Here is a 25,849-nt window from a genome sequence, read left to right on the forward strand (position 1 = left end):
GCCCAGGGAGTCAATTGCATGTCAAAACCTGTGATATTTTCCCTTTCACCTTGCCTAATCAGCTCCTGCCCTTACCCTGCACTGTAAAAATAGGAGCAGAAAACCTCATCAGCTATTGCCAGAGAGGCTGTAATGGAATACTGTCAGACTGGTGATGGAGGGTGGGGGTCAAGCACAACAAATCCTTCGGTCCCCGATTCCCAGTGACACATACCTGCTGTGTTCAAGTCTCAAATTATCATACAGAACTATGACAAATCATTAGGGTTGGTTACCGGTTACCTTGCATTGAAAAGCCCCATCTCACAAATGTGAAGCATTTACTGCCATTAATCTATTGCCCTCTGTTCAGATTTCAGTTTCAGTTGGGGACATCCTTTCAAATAAACAGACTTGTCTTTAACACAGAAGAACTCTACAGATGTGCATGGACTAGCACATCAGGTATTGTTTGCTGAAGGGGAAGCTACAGTGGGCTTCACCACATTGAGCAGAGCTGGATTCTGGACGGACCTTGTCAATGCCAGCGTCATCCTTTTCCTCTGGATTTGTCTCTAAGTTTGGCTCCACGATCAGGTTCCAGCGATCAAGCTGAACGACATTTCCGTCTTCCACATGGGAAAGGATCTTGGAAACGGGCTCGTCCGTATACCCCTGTGGCCAGAACACAATTAGTCGATGGGCTTTCTTCATACACAAAAAATGAAGTCGTCCCCCCCCCCCCCCCCCCAGTGAATCTTTAATAAAAGAATGATATCGCCATAAAATAAATGAACAGATTTCAATTTGAATTTCAACAGTCTTATTTGGAGCTTTAGGTTTTGAAAATAGCTTTAACACTAATTGCTGTTAAGCCCGTGCAGTTTCAGATATTTTCATTTAAAATGTGTGTTTCAATCAGTTCGTGGAATCAAAGTACTGCTCCCAATAATTAAATTATTTTAGGCCTAGCATACTCTTAACTCCATAGCCTCCTAATCATAGGATACCAGGTAAAAGGATGTAAAAACTTTCTGTAAGCTGGCACTTTGAAGAGGAGTGTGGCTCTTCGGCAGACAGGTGTGCTTCCAGATAAGTCACCCTGATAAATGTTAAAGCATCGGAAGGGCTGTACTCACCCCACCCCAGTTCAAAGTCCTGGCCAGGTCATTTCCAGTGCCCAGAGGAAGAACAGCTACAGCAGGCTGAGGATTTAACTGCAGCTGATCCAGAATAGAGAGGATCCATCCCACCTGCAAGACAAGATTGACGTTTAAATGGAGAAAGTCTTCTGAGAAGTGGGTTGCTGAAGGGTGGTTTAACAAAGAGGATATTGTATACCACCACCACCACCACCACCACCACCGCATGGCTGCATGTCATCCAATCTTTTGTTTGAGAGCAGCTAACCCTGCCCAGGAACATTTCACAGTGACAAAGGCCACCTAATGCACATTTCTTTAAAATCTAATAACTGCGGATCAAATCCTAGAAAAGCCAGATTTTATTTAATCAAATGAGGAATGAATTAGTGCTCTCTGTTCTCAACTAATCATAGTCCCCAGTCTAATTTATCAATGCTGGCCTGTTTCAGCAAGGACATCAAAAATATAATAAAATCCCCCCCCCCACCCACCCCCCAAAAAAACGAAAGTTTTTGATGCAGACAATAAATGAAAACTTTCCTTTCTGCAACTACTCATAAGCACAGCACATTTTCCTCTTGAAATGTCTATCGTTCTTTTAAATGAATGACCTGAAACTAAGTTTTACTCCCTAAACAATCCTATATATAACGACGGTCTGATTTGACTGATGTGTGCGTCATCCACAGCTGGATGAGATGCTTGCGACGCTCGCAATCTTCCTGGGGGATGTGGTACAACAAACCTTGTTATTGGACTGGAAAAAACAGCAACGTACTTAAAGTTTTGTGAGAGGGCACAGTGCTTGTGTTAGTGTACCGCAGGCTTCTTAAGGTAACTATGGTTTGATATTCTAAATGTTCAACTTTGTGAAAATACTAAATTCTGGCAGTTCAAGGTATTGAAGTATTGTTCTGCGGAGATGACATTGGGGTCTATTTAAAATGACATATTATGATGCAAACAGTAAATCATTAATACTTGTGTATTATATTCCCTTGCCACTCCACCCCAACCGATCTAGCTGAGAATACTTGTGAGGTTTATAATAATATGTAGATGATGTGTATTCACACTGTCCTATTCTTGAATGTGAACTGTGGCATTATTGGGATGAAAGGACAAAGAAACTAAATTAGGTTTCTCATTCTCATCACAGTCTTCCTGATAGCTATCTGCTCCCTTTTCCTCATCACAGATCTGACAACACTGACTGAACACAGCGCTATACCTCTGAGGATAGAAAGACGTCATTCCGCACGTCTGCAATTTTTATTATTTGTTTTGGGTGTGTGAACTATGCATCAGCTGCAGAGTCACTTACAATAACATCTCACCAGAAAGACGTTTCTTGTCAAGACAATAGACAAGTTTGAAAGAAAAATGAACTTTTAACACAGCAGAGCAGGGTTTTTTTTAATTTATTTTAATTATTTTAGTGCTGGTCCCTAATGGGCAAACAAACGAAAAATGCTTCATCACAGGAACAGCCAGCAACACTTTCTCTTGGTCATCAAAGCATTTAATTGACATTCATGGTATTAAAATAAAGATCAACAGAAGCAAGCACCAGACTGTAACAGTTGTGAACATTTGTATAGATAAGACTAAAGTGCAATATAACTCAGAGAACAATGGTTTGCATTGAAATCAAAATTACCCCAATATACACGACAAGATCCTTGCATTAAACTTTCAGAAGTCAATTGAGTTATGTCATTCACCACTTGTATCAAAACTATTTCAAAAGATGCACATTGATGATGCCTTCTTGCTAGCCCTGATGAACTACATTTTCAATAGTTTGTTTCAAAAACACATCTTGCAGACATAGATCTGGTCCACCATCCATCCAGACATCCACAAAACAAACAGCAATCAGTCTATCCCAGTGACATTGTGCAGGTGGACACTGAAAAAGGTTACTGTACAATGCACCATTTTCCTAGTCACGTCTGTCTAAAGTTTAAATTTCCAAGTCCCTCAGATTCACTGCCACTAAGAGGATTGGTACATTTCCCTTCAGCTAAGAAAAGTTCAATTCATTTGGAGCGGCAGAGCCCGGGGAGTAATGTTAACCGTGCTGTTGTATGTGATGAAAAGGGCAAAAAGGGGTTGTAGTTACAGCGCTGTTATATTAGAAGAGGACAGAGTTAGAGAAGCTTTAGCGTGTGTTTTCAAGGTCAGGTAAAGCATCGCAAATGGCAAACAATAAGCACCTCTATGACAACTGCAACAGTGTGCTTCAACTTTTGAACAGTCCAGTCAACCTGTGATTTTGAAGTATAATTAGAATAGAGATCATTTGGAGGTGTTTCATCAGTCCCATTAACACGCTCACACCTGTAGTCAAGTCATCTCAAGTCCCCAAGTCTCATAGACAGATGCAGTATAATTGAAAGTACTTACAGTGCCGTCACCTCCACAGGCCAGTATACGCAGGTTGTGAACTTTACGGTACATCTCTAACCTTGAAGAAATCGGTGACAAAAATAACATTTTAGAAAATGGATGGATGCTGTTTTTTCAGGTTCTTTCACAAAGCCGTGCAGAGTAATTCAAGCTCGTCTCGCATGGAAATGCATCTTCTCTCGTGAAATGTTTCACAGGGATGGCTTACCCTTCTTTGGGTCCCCCTTGACTGAGGTCAAACACTTGTCGGGGATTGAGGTACCACATAAAGGACTGGATTATCTTTGCTCCCTAGAAGAAATAAATAAATACCCATACAGTGAGAGAGAGGCGGTATAGGTCTGGTTCAAACGAAATACAGTATCACCACTAAATGGTAGGACTCAAGTAGTAACAGGGTCTATGTTATTGCATCTGTGTCAATACTGATCATCATCTGCACATTGTCGGTATGCAGTCTGCAGTACAATTCTGAAATAATATTATTATTATTATTATTATTATTATTATTATTATTATTATTATTATTATTATTATTATTATAGCAGACGCCCTTATCCAGGGCGACTTACAATTGTTACAAGATATCACATTATTATTTATTATTTTTTTTTACATACAATTACCCATTTATACAGTTCGGTTTTTACTGGAGCAATCTAGGTAAAGTACCTTGCTCAAGGGTACAGAAGCAGTGTCACCCCACCTGGGAGTGACTTTTTCCTCACTATTTGGCTACAACAGGTTTCAACAATACCATTGTTCGGATCACTAAAACACACTCCCATGAAATGTAATGTAATTTACTGTTTTATTTTACAAACATTTGGAGGACTATGCTGAATTAATCTGATAAAGACTTCGATTTCTCATCCCCCACCTGATTGCCCCCACTTTTTGGGTTCACAAACACCAGCAGCGGTTTCATCAGCGGCGACGGGACTGGTTTCACTATGAACGGCTTCCATCGCCCCTCCTGGACAAAAAATAAATAAATAAATAAATAAATAAATAAATAAATAAATAAATAATGGATTTAGCTTCTTTTAAAACACAACAAAATGCTGAACACTTTTGTGTTAACACAATGTGCCAAGAAAGCTGCGTAGCTGACAATCCATGATTTGTATGGTCATCCATGTTAATACAGTCAAAAGAATATAAGTTATTTTGAGATGAAGGTCCTCTACTGAAAAGCAGGGACTGGATGCCATCTAGTGACATTTAGTAAAATACCACCAGGAACAACATGTAAAGAATGAAGTATAAAGAATATTCTCTACAAGGTAGGATGAGGGAAAGAGCTGAAAAAAAGAACATGTTTCAGAATAGTTCTAAAATGTAATCATTTTGTTAAGAAATAATAATAGAAGAGCGATAATCTTCAATAAAAGGAGTTCTAACCATGACTAAACTTTCATTCTCTTACCTTTTGTTAGCACAAGGAACAGCATCACTGATTAGTTTATACCAGATCTTTTTTTGTGGTTTGCTTGTTTTTCATGGCTATAAAATGTATTTTAAAATGTATTGAAAAGGTATTTCTCAGTCAAGAAAAGGCAGCTGTGATCTGTACCAAAGATTACCTAATACCATTGTCTACAGTGATGGTGCTCGACTCTCCAGGGCTGATTGCGCACAGCTCTCAGACACTCATTCTAAGAGCGCCTTTCTTTTTGACTTTAGTGCTGAAGGTAATAGTTTCATTACCGGGACAATGATCTGGAAGATGTCATTTAGTGAAAAAGCCATTCACGGGGCTAAATGGCTTCTTTAAAAAGATGACACACCTGCCATAACTGCTGTACAGCCTTTCGCTGTGTATTGAAAGCTTTTCTTTTTACACACCAGCATTATTAGCATTTTTTCCCCATGAAGGAAGCCATTGCTGCTTTTTTAAAATGCCAATTCACCGCTTCATTATGAAGTCATAATATTCTGGTCATTCAAAACGGCCGAGGCGTTCTGCATTACAATGATACGATGCACAGCGATTCTGGGTTTATGCATCATTCTCCTGTTGCAGCTTCCGTTCTCTACAGGCAGAGGAGTCTCACCTCCGCTCCCTTCTTACTGGATTTACGTTTGAAGGAGGTGCGCTTCTTCTTCTTGCTTGCTTTTAGTGAGGTCTGAAAAGAAAAGGTCATTCTGAGGAGATGTACAGTATTCGTCAGAAGAAAAATAACAAGCAACAAGAAAAACAATTCAGAAAAGAGAACACTTTTATACACAAGGACAGTAAAGAAACTGGACTATACAGATTGCTAAAATGACAGAGACTGACTTTTTTTTAAAATTCCAAATAACCACTACTTGCATTATTGAAAGGAAGTGGACCTTCCAAACATTTTCTTACAATTGGTTCTGGATTTTATTGATTTTATTAAAGCTTCAAACTGCACAGGCACTACATACAAATGGTTTTAGAAATTCAAAATCGGGTTAGCTACCTTGGTTTTACAAATAAATGGCAACGGCTTTGGTAAACGGGGGGCATGGAGTCTCACAAACTACTAAGTGGTGACACAGGCACCTCCTTTACCTGCACCAGTTGTTGGATTAACTGCTGTTACATCTATGGACTGTTTAATTGCTTAGCACTCATGGCTTTAGAACCCCCCAAAAAACCTTTACATCCAATTTTGACAGCGTGCTTTGTCTTTTAACTCTTGTTTTACCTGGGGCCGCCTGACCCGAATGATCCAGGTGGGAGGGACTATGACAGCAGCGTGGGCCCCAAGGGAGCACGGCTCCTCAATCTGCTGCAGCATAAAACACGTCACCTTGTTGTGATACTGCACACGAGAGAGGGGGACAGACAGACAGACAGACAGACAGACAGACAGACAGACAGACAATCAGCATGGTTCACCGCATTCAAATAACAACAACAACAATAATAATAATAATAATAATACAATAACAATATCAACACTACTACTATGAAGACGAAGAAGACGACGAATACTGCTACTACTTTTTTTTCTTTCAAGAATGGTCATCAGCATTGTATTACAGTTATTCCTTGTTAATGACAAACACACTGAGAGGGACACGTTTCTTCAGGTTTAGATTGTAAAGTTTCGTGACCACACTGCTGATATCAGAAGACTTTTTTTAATTGGATGATTTAAAAAGGAGTTTAAAATAATACAACGACTTACTGCTTGCTTACACCAGGAACAGCTGATTGCCACGATTTCTTTACTATGAAATGCAAACTTCTGTTGAAAACCCTAACAGAACAAATGGAAACAAAATCTTTAAAAACGTACATTGAAACATGCGCACAATGAATGTGATGTGAAAAAAAAACAAAAATGTACAAAGTACTTCCAACATGAACTGTGAACACCAAAACATTTTGGTTAGGATGCACTTGTTTTGTCTTTTTCACAATACAAATGAAGGATGCACCATCATATGTCCTTCACAGTTCATTAAAACACTTTAAACAAAACATGGATTTTATATTATGTAAAGCTGAGTAAACACAGAGCCTCTTTGTGGCTTGGAACTTGGTTTCAGGAGACTAGGTTACAGGCCACTGCATGGCACACCAGGGGAGACATGGGGTTTGATACAGCCAAGCTGCCTCAAACTAGCTCTTCCAGACTCCTGGAACCAGGATTCAAGCCACTGTTCCTGGAAAAGCCGCTTTGTGTTCCCTCAGCTTAAGACTAATCAATACGCTAGAAGTCACAACTGAATTGCAAATTCAGATCCAAGTTATACTACGGTTTTCCCGTTTATTGCAGTTGCTATATAAAATGGCAATAGTTGTCACCTTTCCGCACTGCCGGCACTTCCCCTCCTGCCTCCTTCTGTGAACCCAGTGGTGTCGGACGAACGTGGGCTACAGAGAGAATACAAAGCAAAGTCTTACACCTAGACTGGCATTACACTGCCGATGGCATACTGTCATACTCGGTACCTGTGACTGAGAAACAAACATATTGCTCCAGGAGACGGAGCTTACCTCCTAGATTCTAAACACGTTACTGACACCCGGATTAGAATACCATTCAAACGGTAGCGCATCTAAAGCCATGGGAGTCCTAGAAAGCAATTCAAAGAAAATTGACTGAACTGAGCCACAGTAGCTATCCCTTTGATTCCCTGCAGTGTTCTGGAAGAGCAGCCCTTCTTTTTTGCATTTACAGCACGTCCGCATTTCAAAACTACCTTGAAAACCAGCATCCGATGATTATTACATTTTATACTGCAGGTTGGTGACCAGTGTCGTTCCAGAGCAAGCAACAGCAGATACATTTATGCAGTATGGGTGTTGTTCTCCATGCAACTCTAGGACCATTGCATCCTTTCAACATTTTTGGATTAAAGGGTTAAATCCAACATGCAAACTATGTAAGGTGGGGAAGGTGGAGTTATGTATATACATGCCTGTGCATGGCTATGGCTGCAATCACAGCTCCATGTATTTATTAGGTACAAAAACTATTACTGTATGAAATGGAATAGTGAGAAAATAGTGGATTCATGAGCAGGATTTAATGGTCTTCAAAAAATGTACTTTCATTTCACTGTTAGCATTTACATTTGCGGGAGAAATGTGGGGGTTATTGATTAATGTCAGCATAGGTTTAAACATAAGGTAGCCATTTGTATAGACAAGTGCATGGGTGAATGTGTTTGATTCAAATCAAATTGTGGTAGCACTGAGAAGTTGTAAGATTTTTACTTTACAGAATCATGAATGTTAGGCAGCAGTTTTTTTCTGGTGTATTTTTTGTGCAGTGTAAGTGTTTTTGAGAGTCTAGGGATAGGCTCCCCACAAAGGTGAAATCAGTACCTTAGCCCGGGTCATGCATGCAGATGTCATGCGGTTAGCTGTCAACATGAGGCTCAGAAAGGGAGTGGCTTTTTTAGGAAGTCTTCGGCCACATGTGGGCTGGTGAGAGCGAGGGGCGGATGGAGGTTAAAAGGAAATTGGGGGACAGTCAGAAAAAGGAAATAAACAAGGCATGAAAAATGCAAACGAAAAGAACAAAAAAAAGAGAGAGAAAGAAAACATGGCTATAGATGGTAGGGTTGATCAAAGATGATGGAGTTAAACAAGGAACAGAGAACGTACAACATGACCATCACAAAATGTAGGCTGATGGAACAAAGAGATAATAGCTAGTTGATTAGGAAATGTGCTGTATTGGATTTGAGAATGAAACTAGCCATGTCAGTGTTTACCACTAAAATGATAAGCCCTAAATGCGAGATGTTTTCCCTTTTTTTTTTAATTAGCTTATTAGTTCTTCCCTGTTATCATTAAACAATAAAACACATGCATCATACAATGATGTTTGGAACAATTAATGTCAGATTAATAATATGTTCACAACGAGACCAACTGGTGTAAAAAAATTAAAATAAAACAGAAATTACCTCTCGGACATTCCTTGAGCCAGATTCCCTAAATGAAGGTTTACACCTAAAGTTTATCTAGAAAAAAAACAAAAGAGAATACATATAAGCAGCAGAGGTTAATAGAACTGATTCATTATTACCAGCAAGAAAGAAAAAAAACACACATTTCTAAAACTCAAGCGTCTTCCCTGTAGGTAAAACCAAATCAGAAAACAGTAGTTTGCATACCCAAAGGATCATAAAATCTGAAATCAAATGTCAATCCAAACCTCTCAAACACATTACCCCCACAAGCTTGTATGTAGTTCACCCTGTTAAATCACTAGGAAAGATCATGAAGAGGGGTTAGAAAGAATGTGTAAAGCTAGGGCCGAAAGTTTAGCATCACGTAGAATTTTAAATTTTAGGATTGTGACAATTAAAAAAAAAAAAAAAAAAATACAAAATGGTATCGTAAAAAAAACAATCTACCGGAAGCCATAATAGTAGTACAGTATTTCATGTTAGACTTCGAAATGTCACATTTTTCAATTTTTCAGTTTTTTGTTAAGAATATGGAAAACTACAAAGCAGTATGTAATTCAGTATGTTAACGTAACATTACTCAGCAGGTTTCATTCGACTTTAGGAAGCAAAATTAGTTCGTTCTATAAGGTGATGCAAAACCACAGCTGTAAATCAGATCCCAGTGACTCCTCTTCCCATCGCCCCACCAATATACCTCCTTCCTACTCCATGAAGCTTGATCAAAGTGACCGTGTCTACTTTTCAGAAGGCCATCTGCTAACTAGGTTAAAAGAGGCGCCGAGGTAAGGGAAGAGGTCAGTCCTGCACATGCAACCCTTGTCTTCAGTTTTAGAGACTGCCAAGTAGGTATTCACGATTTGAACCCAGGCTACCAGAGGTGAAAGGCTGTCTATTGTATTGACTCCAATATTGGTTAAAAAGGTAGACACTGTCACTTAAAATTAATTCAGGTTAGCATAAGACGTGTATTCAGTATGATTAAAAAATAATTCCTGTGGTTGATCGTTTTTTGTGTTTGAGAGACCAAATCAGCATGCTAAGGAGTGGGGTGGTTGAAACAGGGCAAGATTGCTCCCAGGTAAGAGCAGACAGGAATTAAAATGGATTTGGGAATCCTCACTCTTAACCCAGTGTCTTTCATAGCCATCGTGTCAGGAAGATTGTCAAGCTCTGGCAGAGAATCTGCCAGGGAGAGCTGGGGAATGGAGTGAAAACAGTGAACAACTTTTTCAAATGAGGGCTATTACAAACAAGGATGTTTTCTGGTTTTCCAGAGGCTATCAATAATTGTCATGACTTACTTTTTCTAGCTGCTCGATACATGGGGTGTGGACCACTATCTTGCACGCCGCACACTTCTTCCGAGGTACTGATTTTTGCTGTATAATAAAAGGACAAAACAAAATACAGCAGGTTAGTTTTTAAATATTTTTCATAACACAAATGAATACAAGAAAAAAAAAAATGATTGTGACTCTCATTAATTTGTGCTAAAGAATGACCTTAGTAAATTTATAATTGGACAAGCAGTTTACTAGACGATCAGATGCACAGATAGCCTCCATTTACCCCCAGATTATGATAAGCTCAAGAACTTGTACTAAAAACTCTGCAATCAAACCAAATTGAAAAGGAAATCTGGAAAGGCTTCAAAAGCAATGTGAAACCAATGCAAAACAGTTACACCACTAGAGGATAGACTATCCTCATGCTTTGAGAAAAAACCTGTAACTTAGAAGCAAGCTCTCTGTCCACTAGAGGGAACCCTTATATTTACCAAAGGGTAAGATCCCAGGTAACAAGGGAAGCAATTCTCCAAAACTGTAATGTTACCAGCTTCATCTCACTCTCTTCAGGATATCATGCAGCACTCAGAAAAGGACAAACTAGCATTTCAGAACCCCCACAACTTGAAAGAAAACAGATTTTTTTGTTTACAGGCAGATGACTACCCCTTTTCTTATACCAATTTTCTTTGACTTCAATTAAACAAACTGACCATTTCCCCAAACAGCTATTTTAATTGAGGCCAATGTCTGAATGATCTTAGAGGTTTCAAATAATAAAATATGCAAATACTGCTTTTATATTCCAATTTAGACACTGAAAACAGGATAGCCCTTAGGGTTCTCTGTGTCTGTTTTACAATGACAGTAACGAACTGTGATTTTTTCAGACAGCCCCTGGTAGTCTGTCCTGTTGTGCGTATTGCTCTTCTGCCCCCTTGTCATACTAAATCTCTAGTATAATTTACAGATTTAGCTTATATATCTAAAAATAGATATAACATTTCTTGACTGAGAAAACCACATGAACAGGTTTACAATCCGATCATCCAAACAAACTGAATTTATACACACACCCTGGGACCTGATTATTTTGGAGAGCAGAGGCTATACTGTATACATAACTGAATGACCTGCATCAAATAATGTTCTATGTTATTAAGTTCTGTAACACATTGGTGGTTAAATGGTTAAACCATTTGTTAAACTACAACTTTAAAACTGCAAAAAAGGTTAAGAAGGACTAAAAAAGCATAAACAACTGGAGAATTAAAAAAATGAGGAAGCCCATTCAAAGACCAATCCAAACTGATTCATCACTCATTTTATGAAAAACCAGACAACTGAAAATAAATGTGAACTATAATTTAAACCAAAACCATGGTGTTAAACTGAAAATGAAAAAAAGACAAGGATTATGAGTAAACAGAGCGGTCTGTTGGTGTGTGCTAGGGACGGGAAACCAAACAATTCTGTTTTAAAATGGCAAATAGGAACTCGTGTGACACTGGGGAGGCAGGAGAAGACCCCTTTGCATCAACAGCATTAATCCAGAGGGCTCTCGCAAGGCATGCTAAAGCATGGGAAAACACGGTGGTTAACTTTTATAAGGGAATGAAATAGTACTTGGACTGTGACAATTTAAAACAATTGGGGGGGGGGGGGGTAATGCTGGAAGTGCTTTGGCAGGAATATGTTTAGGACAGATTTTTGAGGGGCTGTTGATGTACAGTACGGTCCTAGCTGATCGTCTAACACACACAGGTGGAGTCAGTGACGTGGGCCTCACCAGTGCCTTTGCAATGCAGTTCTGTTCTCCAACATAACAGAAATCCCCAGAAACGTTGGTCTCGAACCAGATGTGCTCTCCGTACAGCGCATTCTCCTGGAAAACAAAACCAAAGCGTCAAATTAGGCAAAGAGAGTAACGAGGAGGCCATCTTTGCAAGCTGCAACACCAAATAAGTATGATCCATTCTGTAACTTGCAGCAGATTCAAACTCAGAGAGATGCAAGCCACCTGCTGAGCTTCCTACACCACCACACCCTGCAGAGATCTCGCATTTGAGCACTGACGAGCAAACACACGCTCAACTTCTGGAACCATGGTTAAGAGAAGCTGCAGAAAATCACTCTCTGTGCTCTAGATGTGCTTGCCATTCAATTCATATATACAAAAAGAAAGGGCCTTGACTGAGTAAAGGTTACATATGCAAGAAACGATTTCTGCTAGAACAAGTCTATCCTGATTGCATACGCTGCTGAATTTCTTATTTTTGTATTCTTCTGAATAGGATCTAGGTCGCATCTGTGATCACATTTTTCAACAGCTGTTTGTGAACTAGACCCAGTTATCTAACTTGCAGGCTGCACAGAAACAAACCCAGGACACTGTGGGAAAACAATTCTGATTATTATTTCTAAGTTTTAGAATTTTATTTTTGCATTTTACAGCTCTTGGATGTGTTTTTTTAGGCATGATTTAAGCACCAATGAAGATACTTGGCTTTGTCAGATAACTAAATACCCTGATTGGATATTCACATACAAGAGAAATGGTAAAACAAAAATGTTGCTGATGTAGTCATATATTATAAGCAGGGCGTCTGATTTTCAGGTTTTACACGATTTTAACCCGATTTCTCCCCAACCCCCATTTCTTTTTTTTTTCTTTCTAAATAAAACCTGAACATTTATTCTTTCTTAATTATATATATCCACCCAATTTTTTCATTAAATAATTCTACCCGATTTTTAAAAAAGCATTCACCCGAATTTGGGAAAAAATTTCACCTGAAAATCAGACGCCCTAACTTTGAACTTAGTTTGAACTGCAAAAGAAAGTGACCAAATTAGCAACGTTCACATATGGCAGTGGCACTATAAAAAAAAGCTAGACCCTGTTTCATATATCAGATCTAATCTAAGAGGCAGTGAATGTTTCCTGCTTAGATCAGACAAACCACGACTATCATAAATAAATGGTAAAGCTGTACACTAATCAGGAAAGGCGTTACAGAAAAACAAATAATGTACTGTGAAATAACCCTTTTTTTCTTTCACTCCCCTCAACTATAAACAGATCAATAGAAAGCACCTGTAATGGTCTGTGTTGGTTGGCTGTGATTTCCTTCAGAATGTAATGTTCTGGATAAGTTTTATTGCAATGTGTTGTTATTATTATTATTATTAAATTAGTCATTTAGCAGACGCTTTTATCCAAAGCGACTTACAGAGACTAGGGGGTGAACTGTGCATCAACAACTACTGCAGAGTCACTTACAATAGGACCTCGCTTGTTTTACGTCTCATCTGAAGGACGGAGAACAAGGAGGTTAAGCGACTTGCTCAGAGTCGCACACAGTGAGTCAGTGGATGAGCAGGGATTCGAACCAGGGACCTCCTGGCATCAAGCCCTTTTCTTTAACAACTGGACCACTACCTCTCCTGTTGTGATGAACTCAACCGTAATGTGATGAAAACACAGTTCGTACTGTACGTCAGTGGAAATGCCTACTGTACGTGAAGCTGCAGTGTGGACAGCCACAACGTGCACAGTTTGTTACTGTACAGGATTTACTCACACTCCAGTCTGCAGTACTTCGGATCTCTCTCTCTGGGTCAGTCTTCACTGTAGCAGAAGTGCAGGGCTGCGCAACCAAATGCTGAAGTCCCGATTTAGCAATCGCTTTCCTGAAACAACAGAGGATCTCTTTTTAATAGATTCCCTAAAGATCATCAGCAGAAAGGGCAAGCAGCTCAAAACACATGGGCTAAATGGCTAATTAAAATAGAGGGTTACAGTGAAAAATACATGAACACTCTTATTTCAGTCCGAATTGAGGGAGGGCAATAAGTCAGTGATCCATAAATAGCTTGGCTATAAAAAGCAGAAGTTGCATACGTGGATGAAACAGAAGCATTTTATTTGACTAGCCAAAATATATGTAATGCTGCTTGTTACTAGGGCATAAATGGCTTATCCTTTTACCAATATAAATGATACCTCCCGTTTCTCTGATCTCCCTGAAGCACATGGCTAAAGCACTCAATCTTTTTCTCCCTTTAACCCCTAACTGACCCTCTAACCTGTCTGGTACTGGCGCTGTGCTGTGTGCAATTGGTTCAATAATCAATGAAGCTGGTGACTTGCACAGCAAGCAGGAAAGGCAGAACAGTACAGTAGCTGCAGCCACTTCAGAAGGGGCTTGATCATACGGGATCATATTTGTTTGCTGCGACACAGCACTGCAACACAACATCTATTTCTGAACCTTGGCAATAAGAGATTTTAACCGCGTATAAAATGACGTGCGTCCGAGTTCTTATTAATTGCCTATTTCATAGAAGATGTGAATGTGCAGCACTGCGGTGAAATGGTTTAGGGGACATTTTTTTTTCAATTTAGAACACTTAACACTTCCTGTATGCGGGTGAGAAGAGCCGTCTCAACCGCTGGCAGAGGGCTCTCTACAGGTGTACAGAAGCTTGTTCTCCTCACAGCTGACAGCAAATAGGTTATGTGTCTCTACTGCACCACTGGTATCTTTGTTACTGCTGAGTGTGTGGTCGGCTCAGCCATTCAAACAACTGCACTGCCAAGCCTTCTATTACTGTCACTACAAAACTCTTTTTTAAAACAGCAGCTCAGTTAGTAAGAGTTGAACTAGCCATGCCACTTGTGTGGTGCAGCCTGCCAACACTAGGGTCCCAACATGGTTTCACTCAGTTTCGTAAGATTAACAAATGAACAAAGGGTTCGAAAAAAATACAACCCTTTTTATGTTCCATTTCCCTCATTAGTTAAACACTATTACAGTACAGCATGCTCAGTATAAAAAACTATGTAACATGGAAACATCTATTAATTAAACACTAGGGTTCTGCTAATGAGGAATCTGTGTTACACAGAGTACAAGGCCATTCACAATTAATTGCCTTTTATGCCAACTATAGTAAGAGTAGAAAGGTTTGTTTTTTTTTTTTGTTTTTTTTTTTTTAACAGGTGGTTTCTAATTCCCCGTACTAATTACATTTCAGGACTAAATGTTCCATGTATACCCTCTCGGAAGTAGCACAGGACACACACACACAAACCAAAAAAGGACAGACATTCTGGCATTAGCACGTGGCGAGCCGTATTCAAGCCCTGTTTGTGCACCCAAGGCTGGATGTACATTTCTTGCAAGCATATTAGTTTCCATTAAAGGACATTCATTTTAGAATGGAGAAGTGTTTTAGTTTTGACAATACATCTATTAGGTTCTGTGCATTTAGGACACATTACAATAGTATTACTAAGCGGTTTGGTGGCTAGTTTCCAAATCGGGTAAAGTGGAAGTTAAGCCTCATACAGTACATATTATACGTAATAAAAACAGATGCCTGATTTTAGTGCAAATATGCACATTAAATTACAGGAAGCAACATCATCGGGTTGGGGTCGATTCCTGTTTTTCAATTCCTTTTTAAAATCAATTCCGATTCCTGAGGGAATTGGAATTGATATTTTAGAGACATAATAAGTGTTGTGATTGTTCAACTGCTTTCATTTGATGCCAGTGTAGTCGACTAACAAACAGGAGACTTCAATTTAAGCAATTTGTTGCCACTGCGAGAAGCTTGTTTTTAACACAATACAACTAATTGCCATATGATGTGTTGGAATTGACTAAAAGGGAATGGGAATTGGAATTGGAATTGAGAATTAATTTTAAAAAGGAATTGGAATTGAAAAAAACAAGAATTGACCCCAACCCTAAGTCATGTCTATTGTGCACGGCTACATATAGACCCCACTTGAAGCACATACTAGAGACAAGCAGAACTGTCTATGTCTTACCGAGACACTAGGGAGGTTATAAGGAACAGAACCTAGAGTGACCATATTTTCTTTAAGCTTTGCTCTGTGTAGCAACGTTAAATGTACCATGACCCTGATGAAAGTAATGGTCTACATACGAGAGAAACCCACTCCATGTTTCATGTCTGGGATCGTAGTAGCAGCCTTGCAGCGGACTGAGGGAGCTCCTCCTGGTGCTGTGCCTCCAGCATGGAGAGCAGTTCCTGTAGAGGGACACGGACGCTCGCCGGGCCGCCACTGAACTGCGTCTGCTGGGCAAGGGAATACCCCGCCCAGGCCAGGGGCTGCCCGCTTTGGAAACAGCCGAGATCCTGCGGCCGCCCAATATTAAGGACCCGTTGGAGCGGCGTCTCTGACTGGTCCGTCGGTATTTCCCGTACAGCCCGTAAGAAGTCGTTCTGTAGTAACCGGCTTCAGCAGGCAGGTGCGATGAGTTCCGTCTGAGACACCTGGGGGCCCTGATCAGGGGTTTGGAGTTTCTTAAAGAATGACACGGGTCCGGAGCTTCTGGCCAGGTGACGGCAGAGTCTTCAAACTCTCGATCGGAGACTGATATTTCACTCCAGCTGTCGTGAAACGCCGAGCGCTCACTGTCGTCATCACGGTCCGATCTGCAGCTGGAGCACGGGCTGTCTCCTTCCGAGTCCGAGTGGGATGGCTCCTCCCGCCGCACCTCCACCTGCCCCTCTCCGGCCAGTGCCGAGCCGCTCTCATCCTCCTCCGTCATCTGGATCAGGCTGGCCAGCAGCATGGAGGGCCCCAGGAGGTGTGTGTCGATGGTCCGCAGCCTGACACCTCGTTTCCTCCGCATGGCGAAGCGAGGGTTGAGGCAGTGGGTGGTGGTGGTGGTGCTGGACCTGCGTCTGGCTGAGTGCTCCTTGAGCGCTCGGCCACCAGGACAGCGGCTGGCCGCCCCCAGAGGAAGGCCCTGGATCTGGACGCTGGAGCGTCGCCGCTGCATCAGATTAGCTGAGGGAAGTCCAGCGCTCGACCGCCGCCTGGCTTTGCTGCTGGGCACGGCCACGCTGGGGCGCCTGTGCCTGCAGTAGTTTGTGACATTAACGCAAGAAGCCACGTTTTTTCTCTTAAAGTGTCGACGGAAAAAGGTATCCATTTCTCTGGTAGAAGCAGCCCGGGCTGGGTTTTAAATACTGTCAGATATCTGTTAATGCAGAAAGCAGTCGGTCAGCTAAGAGCTCAAAAGGAGTTTAAAACAGTCCTTAGTTTATTATAATGAATTCAACTTACCTTAAAAGGCAAAAATTAAAGCTAGAATATATAGACTGAATTACAAAAAGAATTCCCAATCCAAATGGTTCTCTGCCAAAATGAAGAATCACAACACAATGCCATTGCAACTGTAATCTTTTTAATTAAAAGAAGGAAGAGTTATAACTGGCTGACATCTGATAAAATGGCCAGATACAGATGTTTAAATCTAAATTAAACATCTAAAATACAGAGATTTGAGTTGCCTCATCATTCTTTTGTGAGATTGAATGCAATTTTCATTTTAAAAAAATAATAAAATAAAAATCAACACTCGATCTCTCACCCTTGTATGAATGAAAATATGAACTGGTTACTTAACAATCTGAAAACTTTGAGGGCTTTTTGAGGCCCCTATTTTGGTCATACGAGCCCAATGAGTCATTTAGCATGTGCATTTCTTATTAGTGTTGTGGTTCCTGTGCTACCGTTACAATGACACAGAGGACAAGAATCTCGCACCCTGAACAGCCAGTCCACAGCCCATTACGAAGCAACCCAAGCATGTCTTTCTAAACCACAGTGAGCAGCCCTCTCTGCTTCTTCGCCTTTTTTAAAAGGTCGTTTATGTAACATCAAACCGAGTGGCTGGGAAAAAAACTTTTGTTGCCGGGTAACTTTCAAAAAGTTAATTTTATATATATATATATATATATATATATATATATATATATATATATATATATATATATATATATATATGAAGTATTACACACACAGATAATGTAGTAAATGGTTTCAGCATTTAAAATTGCATATCTGAGCTTTATAGAGAAACTCACCGATCATCTACTTGCCTCTAATGAACCTCTTATATAAATAAATATTTATTCATATGAAATAATAAATATATTAGTAATAGGAACAGTCCACTTCTATGAATCCAGTCCATTAATATTGTTATAATCACAAATTTGCAATTAGATTCACATCACAGAGAACAGAGCTGTACTGTACTGTACTGTGCATCCGGTATAGCTGGTACTTAATATGCTACCATGCTGCACAAACATCTAACATTATTGAAACGAGCTGAGGAAGCATCGCTTTTGAAAACACGCCTTCTCTATGACTGCTTTGTCTTTTGAGAATGACGAGATGAGTATCGGTAAGCACTGCGTATTAAAGCACTCCTGGAAAGCCTGAAACCACAGGTAACTCTACACACCTCACATATTTTGAGAAGGACATGCACTTCATTCAACTCAGTAAACCACATCATCATTAAAAATAGCTAAATCTTTCCGATAACCTCCAACTAGCTATGCAACCAGAAGCTAAACCCAAATCTTCACACCTTACTGAGTGCTTTCAAGCAAAGGGCGCTGGGTAACGTGACATGATAAAATGAATAAAGTGAAGACAGAGCTGTAGTACGTAGACAGCCAAACCCTACAGCCATATTCAGAAAACGCACTGAGTGGAACTTAGCACACTTCAATAAATATGGGCACTTCTTATATACTGGGAATGGGAATTGGAAATTGATTTTAAAAAATGAATTGGAATTGATAAAAACAGGAATTGACCCCAAGCCTATAAGTCATGTCCATTAAAAAAGAAAATTAATTTGCCAACACATGTAAGACCTGTAACACTTAAAGAAGTACAGTAAAGTGTTTATCAAACTTGGGGGGTTGTGGGGTCACATACAGCACCGTAACTGCAACACACAATCCTAATAGAGGTAACGCCTTTTGTATAAAATAGATATCCTGTTTTTAAACTCTGATTAAGAATAACAGATCTAGATTAGCACTAATCTGGAAATATGTAATGTTAACAGGAAGAGTTTAAGCAAGCCATTGGGTGCAATGCAATAGATACACACGTGTGTGCCCTGTGTTTGCCCAGCCGTGAACCAGCGGTACCAGCTCCTAATTGGTAAAGCGGTCAGGTTTGGCACAGGCAAATATGCCCCCCTTCGTGTACCGTAACCACAGAAACGAGCATTTCCTAACTATGCCATGTAAACTCATATAAGCTCTGCGAATGGGGCTCCTTTCACCCAGAGCAATATTTATTTGAGGCCAGTTGGAGCTAACATAAGAGTGGAGCTCTTCTGTACAGCCCACACAAATTTTGCCTGGATTTAAATACAAAATACACTGTCCCTGGAGGCTTTGATCTGATTGGTAATTTATTCTATTGAAGAAAAAAAAAAAAAAACACTAAAAAACATCCCTTTCCTCGCACACAAAAAAAGCACAGCCAAAAGCTTTGCATAAAGAGAAATACAAAACAGACTTGCAGTTTCCGCTTTCCCCTGGCATACAAAAAGAATAAATTGCTTTAATAGTGCAGGGGAGAAAAAGGATGTGCTACATGTGACAAAAGAGAAATACATTAAAAAGAATAATTCAACTTCAAATGGGAGAGAAACTACATATGTATGCCACTGCATAAATCTATTGGTAATAATATAAAATAGTACAAATGACTAAGGCAGCTGTACCCCAGGCTGCATTTACTTCCTGTATGCAGCAGGGGGCAGTGCCCAGGAAATGATCTATGCAGGCCTTTCTCCAGTTTCATTACCCTGTACGTGCCAAGAACACCAGTGAACCAAAAAAAATTAAATATATACAAAACAGATTCATGTTTAACTGTTAACCAACAGCCAGGTCAAAAATACCCTCATTATTTAGTCCCACTTTAGCATATTATTAATTTCTTGTTAGGAGTGACTCACAGAAGACAACGAGGTTACACTGCATGTGTGACTTGATGTGGCAAGTGAACAACTTTTCATTCTTTTTTTTCCTGAGCGTGTTTGTTGGGCTTGTTTATAACACGTCACAGCAGAATTGTGTGCTGAAATTGCAATTACAATGCTATTGTGTTCAATTACAATTACGCTACAGTAATTACAAATATAATTACAGTTACACTAAATGACTGCACACATTAACATGTGTGGATTCTAAAAAACCAAGCAATAAATCTCAGGTACAAAAATATACATATTCATGAGTTAAGGCTTTTTGAATATGTTAATACGGTTATAATTATGACACATCATTACTGGTTTATGGCAGGGAAGAACAATGCTGACTACTTTATGTCAACAAATATGGAATTCTGCCATGGTCGAAGGACAGAACATGTTTTACTGTCAAAAAGGACGACAGCAAATCCAAACTTCCACTTCCAAAGATCTTGTAGGATTCAGAAAACTGATACGTGGACCACTAGTCCTCTGCCCTCTAATTGATATTAAAAGACACAGACAAACTAGAGCCGACAGACAAACAGCAGTGATAAACGAGGCTCCATGCTGGTGATCCTGAAAACATGGGAATGAAACAAACTATACTGGTCACAGACACAATCCTCAGAGATCACTAGCTCTTGTGTGCAAGCCAACTGTTACAGCCATTAGACATTCTTCAACAATATTTCCTAGTTATTTTCAAAAAAACTGCGTCCTTATGTTGAGTTGAATACTAATTTAGTGTTTAGTGTAAAATTGATTGCAAGGTCCCCATTTTAAATTAAACCCAAGGTCTGTCTGCTTCCATTGCAGTGCTCCGTCTGTTCTGCACACATAGCAGTACATACTCCACATACATTCTACCAGCTTACTGTAAAATAATCCACTTTTTTAGTGTTGTAGGAAACGGTGGATTATTTAAACACTGAAATCATCCACTTTGGTAGCTACCCCATTTAAAACATTTCTAATTCAACTGGTTTTCATTCACAATGCCATTGACAGCAATGAATAAGAGAAACTGACTACCGTTGATATGTTAACCATTGCATGGTTTATTTGTTGACTCCACAGTTTTCAGTTTAACTGTAGTGTACAGTAAGTTTGTTCACACGAGTCCCCATCCCTTCAGATACCTGTTTTTATTTCACACCATTGAAGATAAATCATGAAAATCGATAACTGTCCAGACTGCGTTCATCACAAAAGTGTAACATGCAAAAGCAGCAGCTTTTTTTCCCCCTTTATAATAAAAGTCTGTTCTCTTTTCCTTCTAATTATTCAAAGTCGGTATTAGGAACATATTCTGAAAGAAGAACCGGTGCATGGTGGTTGTAACATAACCCACTCACATTGTTCAGTAGGCATGCCCACATTTTCAGTTTTAGCGTTAGCTGATGTAATAGTGCTGTCTGATAGCAGATACTGCATGCTAAAATGGATTACAATCCAACGCTAAATCAGATCATGGTGTCATATACCTCGAGTAAAACTTTTTCAACAGCTGTGTACAGAGGATCAGAAATCATACAGCTGGTTGACTGTGAAACTGTTACGAAAACCTTCACTTTCTTTGCAGTTTAAAATTACTCCTACCAAAAATATTTGTTCAATGAACTGAACTAACCTGCTCAAAAACTTGGCTCTCAAAATGTGTAATATTCTTTCTGGCCTGCGACTTTGTGTTCCATTTCTATATCAACAGAGGTCCAGATCCCATATGCTGTGTTCATTTCCTAAGGATTCTCACAATCATTAAAGGCTATGCTTCAGAATTACCCTTTAAAATATAATTAGGCATTCCATGTATCACAGTGTAATCTCAGCTGCTTTGAATAATTCACCAACTTTCGCTCCCCTTGGCAGTCACAGTAAGAATACTCGCTGTGTTTCCGCTCCATATGGGCCTGCTGTGGAACGAAATCTTTGACAAACAAACAAAAACAGGACACTGAACAGCAGAAGAGGAAATGCATATTCCCACTGATCATTTATCTAAACGTTATGACTGGTGAACACACAGAGTACAAAAAATAGGCACACATCGGTTCTTCGAGCAATTTGCAAACACTGTCCTAACGTGACTTGTTGATTAAACAGGGAAGCAATTCATTATCAGGCATGAGTTACCTTTACAACACGATGGGCCGAGTACACATACTGTATAACCACCTCCCTCACTATACCCTAAACCCGTTGGATAACACAATGTAAATGTAACTCCCCACCCCAAGTATAGAACTTACACTAATAGGTCTTAGTGAATTTGTGGAAAATGGACCTAGAGAAAACAAAATGACCTTGAATGTCATTAATTACGGTACATAGTATAAAAGCACTGCTGACTCTGCTTTAGGATGTAACAAACAGAAAAGCAAAAATGGATACACACATCTGAACTTTGAACAAAGGAAGCAGAAAGCAGAGACACAACTGCAGTACATAGAACGATCATCATTTAAAAGAAAAAAAAAAACACTTCAGAAAGCTGGAAAGTTTTAATTCTCTATTAAATATGAAGTAGTTTATCAACTAGGTCATTTATCAACATTTTATCAAGCATTACACAGACTGCGTTTGCATGCATACCTATCACACAGACTGCGTTTGCATGCATACCTATCACACAGACTGCGTTTGCATGCATACCTATCACACAGACTGCGTTTGCATGCATACCTATCACACAGACTGCGTTTGCATGCATACCTATCACAAAAGACCACATGCATGACTCTGTCGTTAGAATTCAGGAGGGTCTCATTTGAATTATTTAAAACAAGTGACTTTTTTCATTCATAAAGGATTATAAAGGTTTCAAACAATTTATATTAAAAGAAAGAAATGTAACTAATGCCACAGTACTAATCCACACTTGTTCTGGCACCACTGAAAAGATCTATGAAACAAAACCCCCCACAGCTTGCAACACACACAGTAATGAAGAAGATGGACCGCCATTTCAAAGCCAGCTTCTATAGTCCAGCTTCAAAAGATTAAAGCTAACGTTTCTGCTTTTTTAGTTGTGGTCAGATGTTTGTGTTATACAGCAGTACAGATATATTGTAGTATTTCTAAATTTATTTCACACAGCCACAGGCAGACTATATATAGTACAAGCTTTCTTTTTGTGGTTTTCTTTTTTTGTCGTTAAACTGGGCCCGGGAATCAATGACCCCAGATACCCCTGACATACCACTTCAGTACTGGAGCACAAAGCATGGGAAAAGTTCAACCCGAGGGCGAACAAGTCGAATCTGATCAGCTAATGGGTGCAGTTCATTTGAGAGAAGCAGGTGGCCTGTTGTGATCTGCTGCAAAAGCACCGAACACATTGCAGACCCTGCTTACTGCACTTCTGCACTGACCTACTGCATTAAATACTGATGCCTCCACCCTGCTGCGCAACTACAACAAACGCCCTCAAATCTGACCTTAAAACGAATATGCAACTAAAACTCCCACATGTGCAAATTTGCATTTAGCAAAAACAGCAGAAATGATGATTCCTTAGGCCTGGCTGCATGCCTTTTTCAAAAGAACGCTCTGGATTTAGACACAGAAACATGTTGCAAAACATTATGAGCTAACTTGCTGAGCTACTAGGAGTAGGTTGACCATGAATTTTTAATTAGTTCATTTTTTTTAAAGCTTTTTACAATGTTGTTTCAATGTTGCCAGCGACAGTGCGACTGAAATTCAGGAAATCTAAAGTCCATTATTGCAAAATCATTTTATTTTCAATCAGTTTATTTTCTAAGAAAAAAAAAACAAAAAACCATTGACGTTACAAACCTATGAAATAAATACCAGTAAACCTAGTTCAACAGTTTGCTTTTCTTTTTCCAAAAAAAAAAAAAAAAAAAATGCTACAAACATCGCACTAGAGTAACTGCTTTGGGAGTGGGGCCCTGTGTCTAGTACACCAGCCATATTTCACTAAACTTTCTCAGTGTTATTTATTGTTCTTAAATGCTGGTGCAGGGGTGTCCAATCACGGTCCTGGAGGGCCATTCCACTCCAGGATTAACAGCTAAAATATATAATTGACTATCTGAGGGTCTGGATGGAGGTTAAATAGGTGAACTTAAACAATTTAGAACAGGGTTGGAACAAAGACCAGGAGTGGAAGAGCCAAATTTGACCAGTCCTGTGCTGGTGTGTAATCTCCAAAGAAAGTATGGTTAAGTATGACACATAATGACTAATACCTTTGTTGGTGCCTTAATGCTTAATTATCACACCAATGAGCAATGGGTATAAGCGTATGAGAGTATTAGGTGTTAAACTAGAATTTGCATCTATGACGGCTGTTACAACGAGGAGCTGAAAAGTAGTATGAGAAATCAACCAATCACTGTAAAGGAGTTTTTTTTAATTCAGTAAATATTATCCTATGTTAAAAGATCCTGTGCACAGAAGATACGGAGCTGAACAAATTATTATTATTATGATTATGATGTTAATATGTGGTGTGGAAGGGACCTTTAATATATTCTGAAATCCTTTTTTTTTTTTTTTAAACCAGGACATATGCTACACCTTCCATCAACTGTAAAGCAGGAAGCAGACAAATCCTGGTCCTTCTTAATGTCATTCAGAGATTGGATTACAATGCACTGCCTGCCCGCGCGCCCACTCCCTCACTGATCAAGGGGATACTATCTAAATGAAATCATCCTTTTCACGATGGACCTTTCAGTCATTGTAGCAAATCTGATTACGGCTTCAATTGGACTCAATTTATTTATTTTTTATTTTTTTGGTTAAGTGCAGGAACTCTGAGTTGGGTTAAAATGCAAGCAGTCTATATGGAGTATTTCTCTCCACCTAAGGTAGTGTCATCATCCAAATGACTGTCTTCGAGGGAAATTGTCCTAAAAGGGATACAGTACAGCTAGCGATGGATTACAAATGTGGGAAAACTGCAGCAGAATGTCTTTTACACAGCACTGTAGCTCACAAACAAAAAAGTTACAAAGCAGAATCCAGCCAGCATACAGTACAGTATTTTTCCCATTGTCTAACCAATAATCTGAGGAATACAGCAACACTGGTACCTTATTATTACTAATAAAAAAAACTAAATCAATATCGGCTGGCGCTTTCCAGTTGCTAGCACCATTGCTCCATAGATATTGTTGAGTACTGTTGAGATTCCACTTTCACATGAAGTATCTCACTCTCAAGATTTGGTAAACTTGACCTTAGCCGACACTGCAGCTGTTAAGTACAAAAACAAATGAAACATAGGGCTAAGCACGCTCCCAATTTCAACCAGTTTGCAGTGATCCAAGTCCATTCCTGACAAGTTCGAATCTTTTTTCTTATGAGGGATGGGGAATAGTACAGGTGCAGAAGGCAATTGTTAGTCCCAGGATGGAGAAAATGAAGGCATCATTTGCATATTCCATATTCTAAAAGAAGATCACAAAACTACAGCAGCATTTTGGAACATGCACATGTAAGTGTGGCTCTATGGGTCACCAAATTGTCTTCCTGTTGTCTAGAAAAACAACCCGACTTCACTACCGCTGCGTTTTCTGATAAACTGCAACGTTTGAAGGACTCCAGCCCACACAGGCAGCTTGGCAACATTTTTAAATTGTTATGCTTCATTGTCAAAATCTCAACAACCTTACCCCCTGCCTGCCTACATCCTAAAATGGTCTTGTACTAGTTTTCTTAATGTGCACTACAGTAAACTGGGCCCTTTTATTATAAATCCATTAAAACCTATAGAGCAGTAAATCACACGTTTAGAGGGATCCCA

The 25,849-nt window shown here is 39.5% G+C and overlaps 1 protein-coding gene across 11 annotated transcripts in view; it reads right to left on the bottom strand.

Moving 5' to 3' along the window:
• The window catches only part of LOC117432408 (diacylglycerol kinase zeta-like), a 121,696-nt gene that overhangs the window by 40,571 nt on the left and 55,276 nt on the right, over nucleotides 1–25,849 (bottom strand). For 5 of the 11 annotated variants that reach the window (XM_034905086.2, XM_059002540.1, XM_059002542.1 and 2 more), the window contains exons 2-16: nucleotides 16,193–17,256; nucleotides 13,816–13,924; nucleotides 12,021–12,116; nucleotides 10,247–10,324; nucleotides 10,066–10,140; nucleotides 8,937–8,993; nucleotides 7,324–7,392; nucleotides 6,701–6,772; nucleotides 6,215–6,331; nucleotides 5,594–5,665; nucleotides 4,417–4,512; nucleotides 3,745–3,827; nucleotides 3,534–3,594; nucleotides 1,119–1,232; nucleotides 514–654 (exon numbers count right to left, since the gene is read on the bottom strand). In XM_034905086.2, coding sequence (XP_034760977.2) covers nucleotides 514–654; nucleotides 1,119–1,232; nucleotides 3,534–3,594; nucleotides 3,745–3,827; nucleotides 4,417–4,512; nucleotides 5,594–5,665; nucleotides 6,215–6,331; nucleotides 6,701–6,772; nucleotides 7,324–7,392; nucleotides 8,937–8,993; nucleotides 10,066–10,140; nucleotides 10,247–10,324; nucleotides 12,021–12,116; nucleotides 13,816–13,924; nucleotides 16,193–17,208 — 2,256 coding nt within the window. In that variant the 5' untranslated portion in view covers nucleotides 17,209–17,256. The remainder of the gene's footprint in view (nucleotides 1–513; nucleotides 655–1,118; nucleotides 1,233–3,533; nucleotides 3,595–3,744; nucleotides 3,828–4,416; nucleotides 4,513–5,593; nucleotides 5,666–6,214; nucleotides 6,332–6,700; nucleotides 6,773–7,323; nucleotides 7,393–8,936; nucleotides 8,994–10,065; nucleotides 10,141–10,246; nucleotides 10,325–12,020; nucleotides 12,117–13,815; nucleotides 13,925–16,192; nucleotides 17,257–25,849) is intronic. The other 6 variants (XM_059002545.1, XM_059002547.1, XM_059002541.1 and 3 more) reach the window with 3 other exon arrangements.

The sequence above is a fragment of the Acipenser ruthenus genome, chromosome 27, assembly GCF_902713425.1.
Source record: "Acipenser ruthenus chromosome 27, fAciRut3.2 maternal haplotype, whole genome shotgun sequence".
In the NCBI taxonomy this organism is placed as follows: Eukaryota; Metazoa; Chordata; class Actinopteri; order Acipenseriformes; family Acipenseridae; genus Acipenser; species Acipenser ruthenus.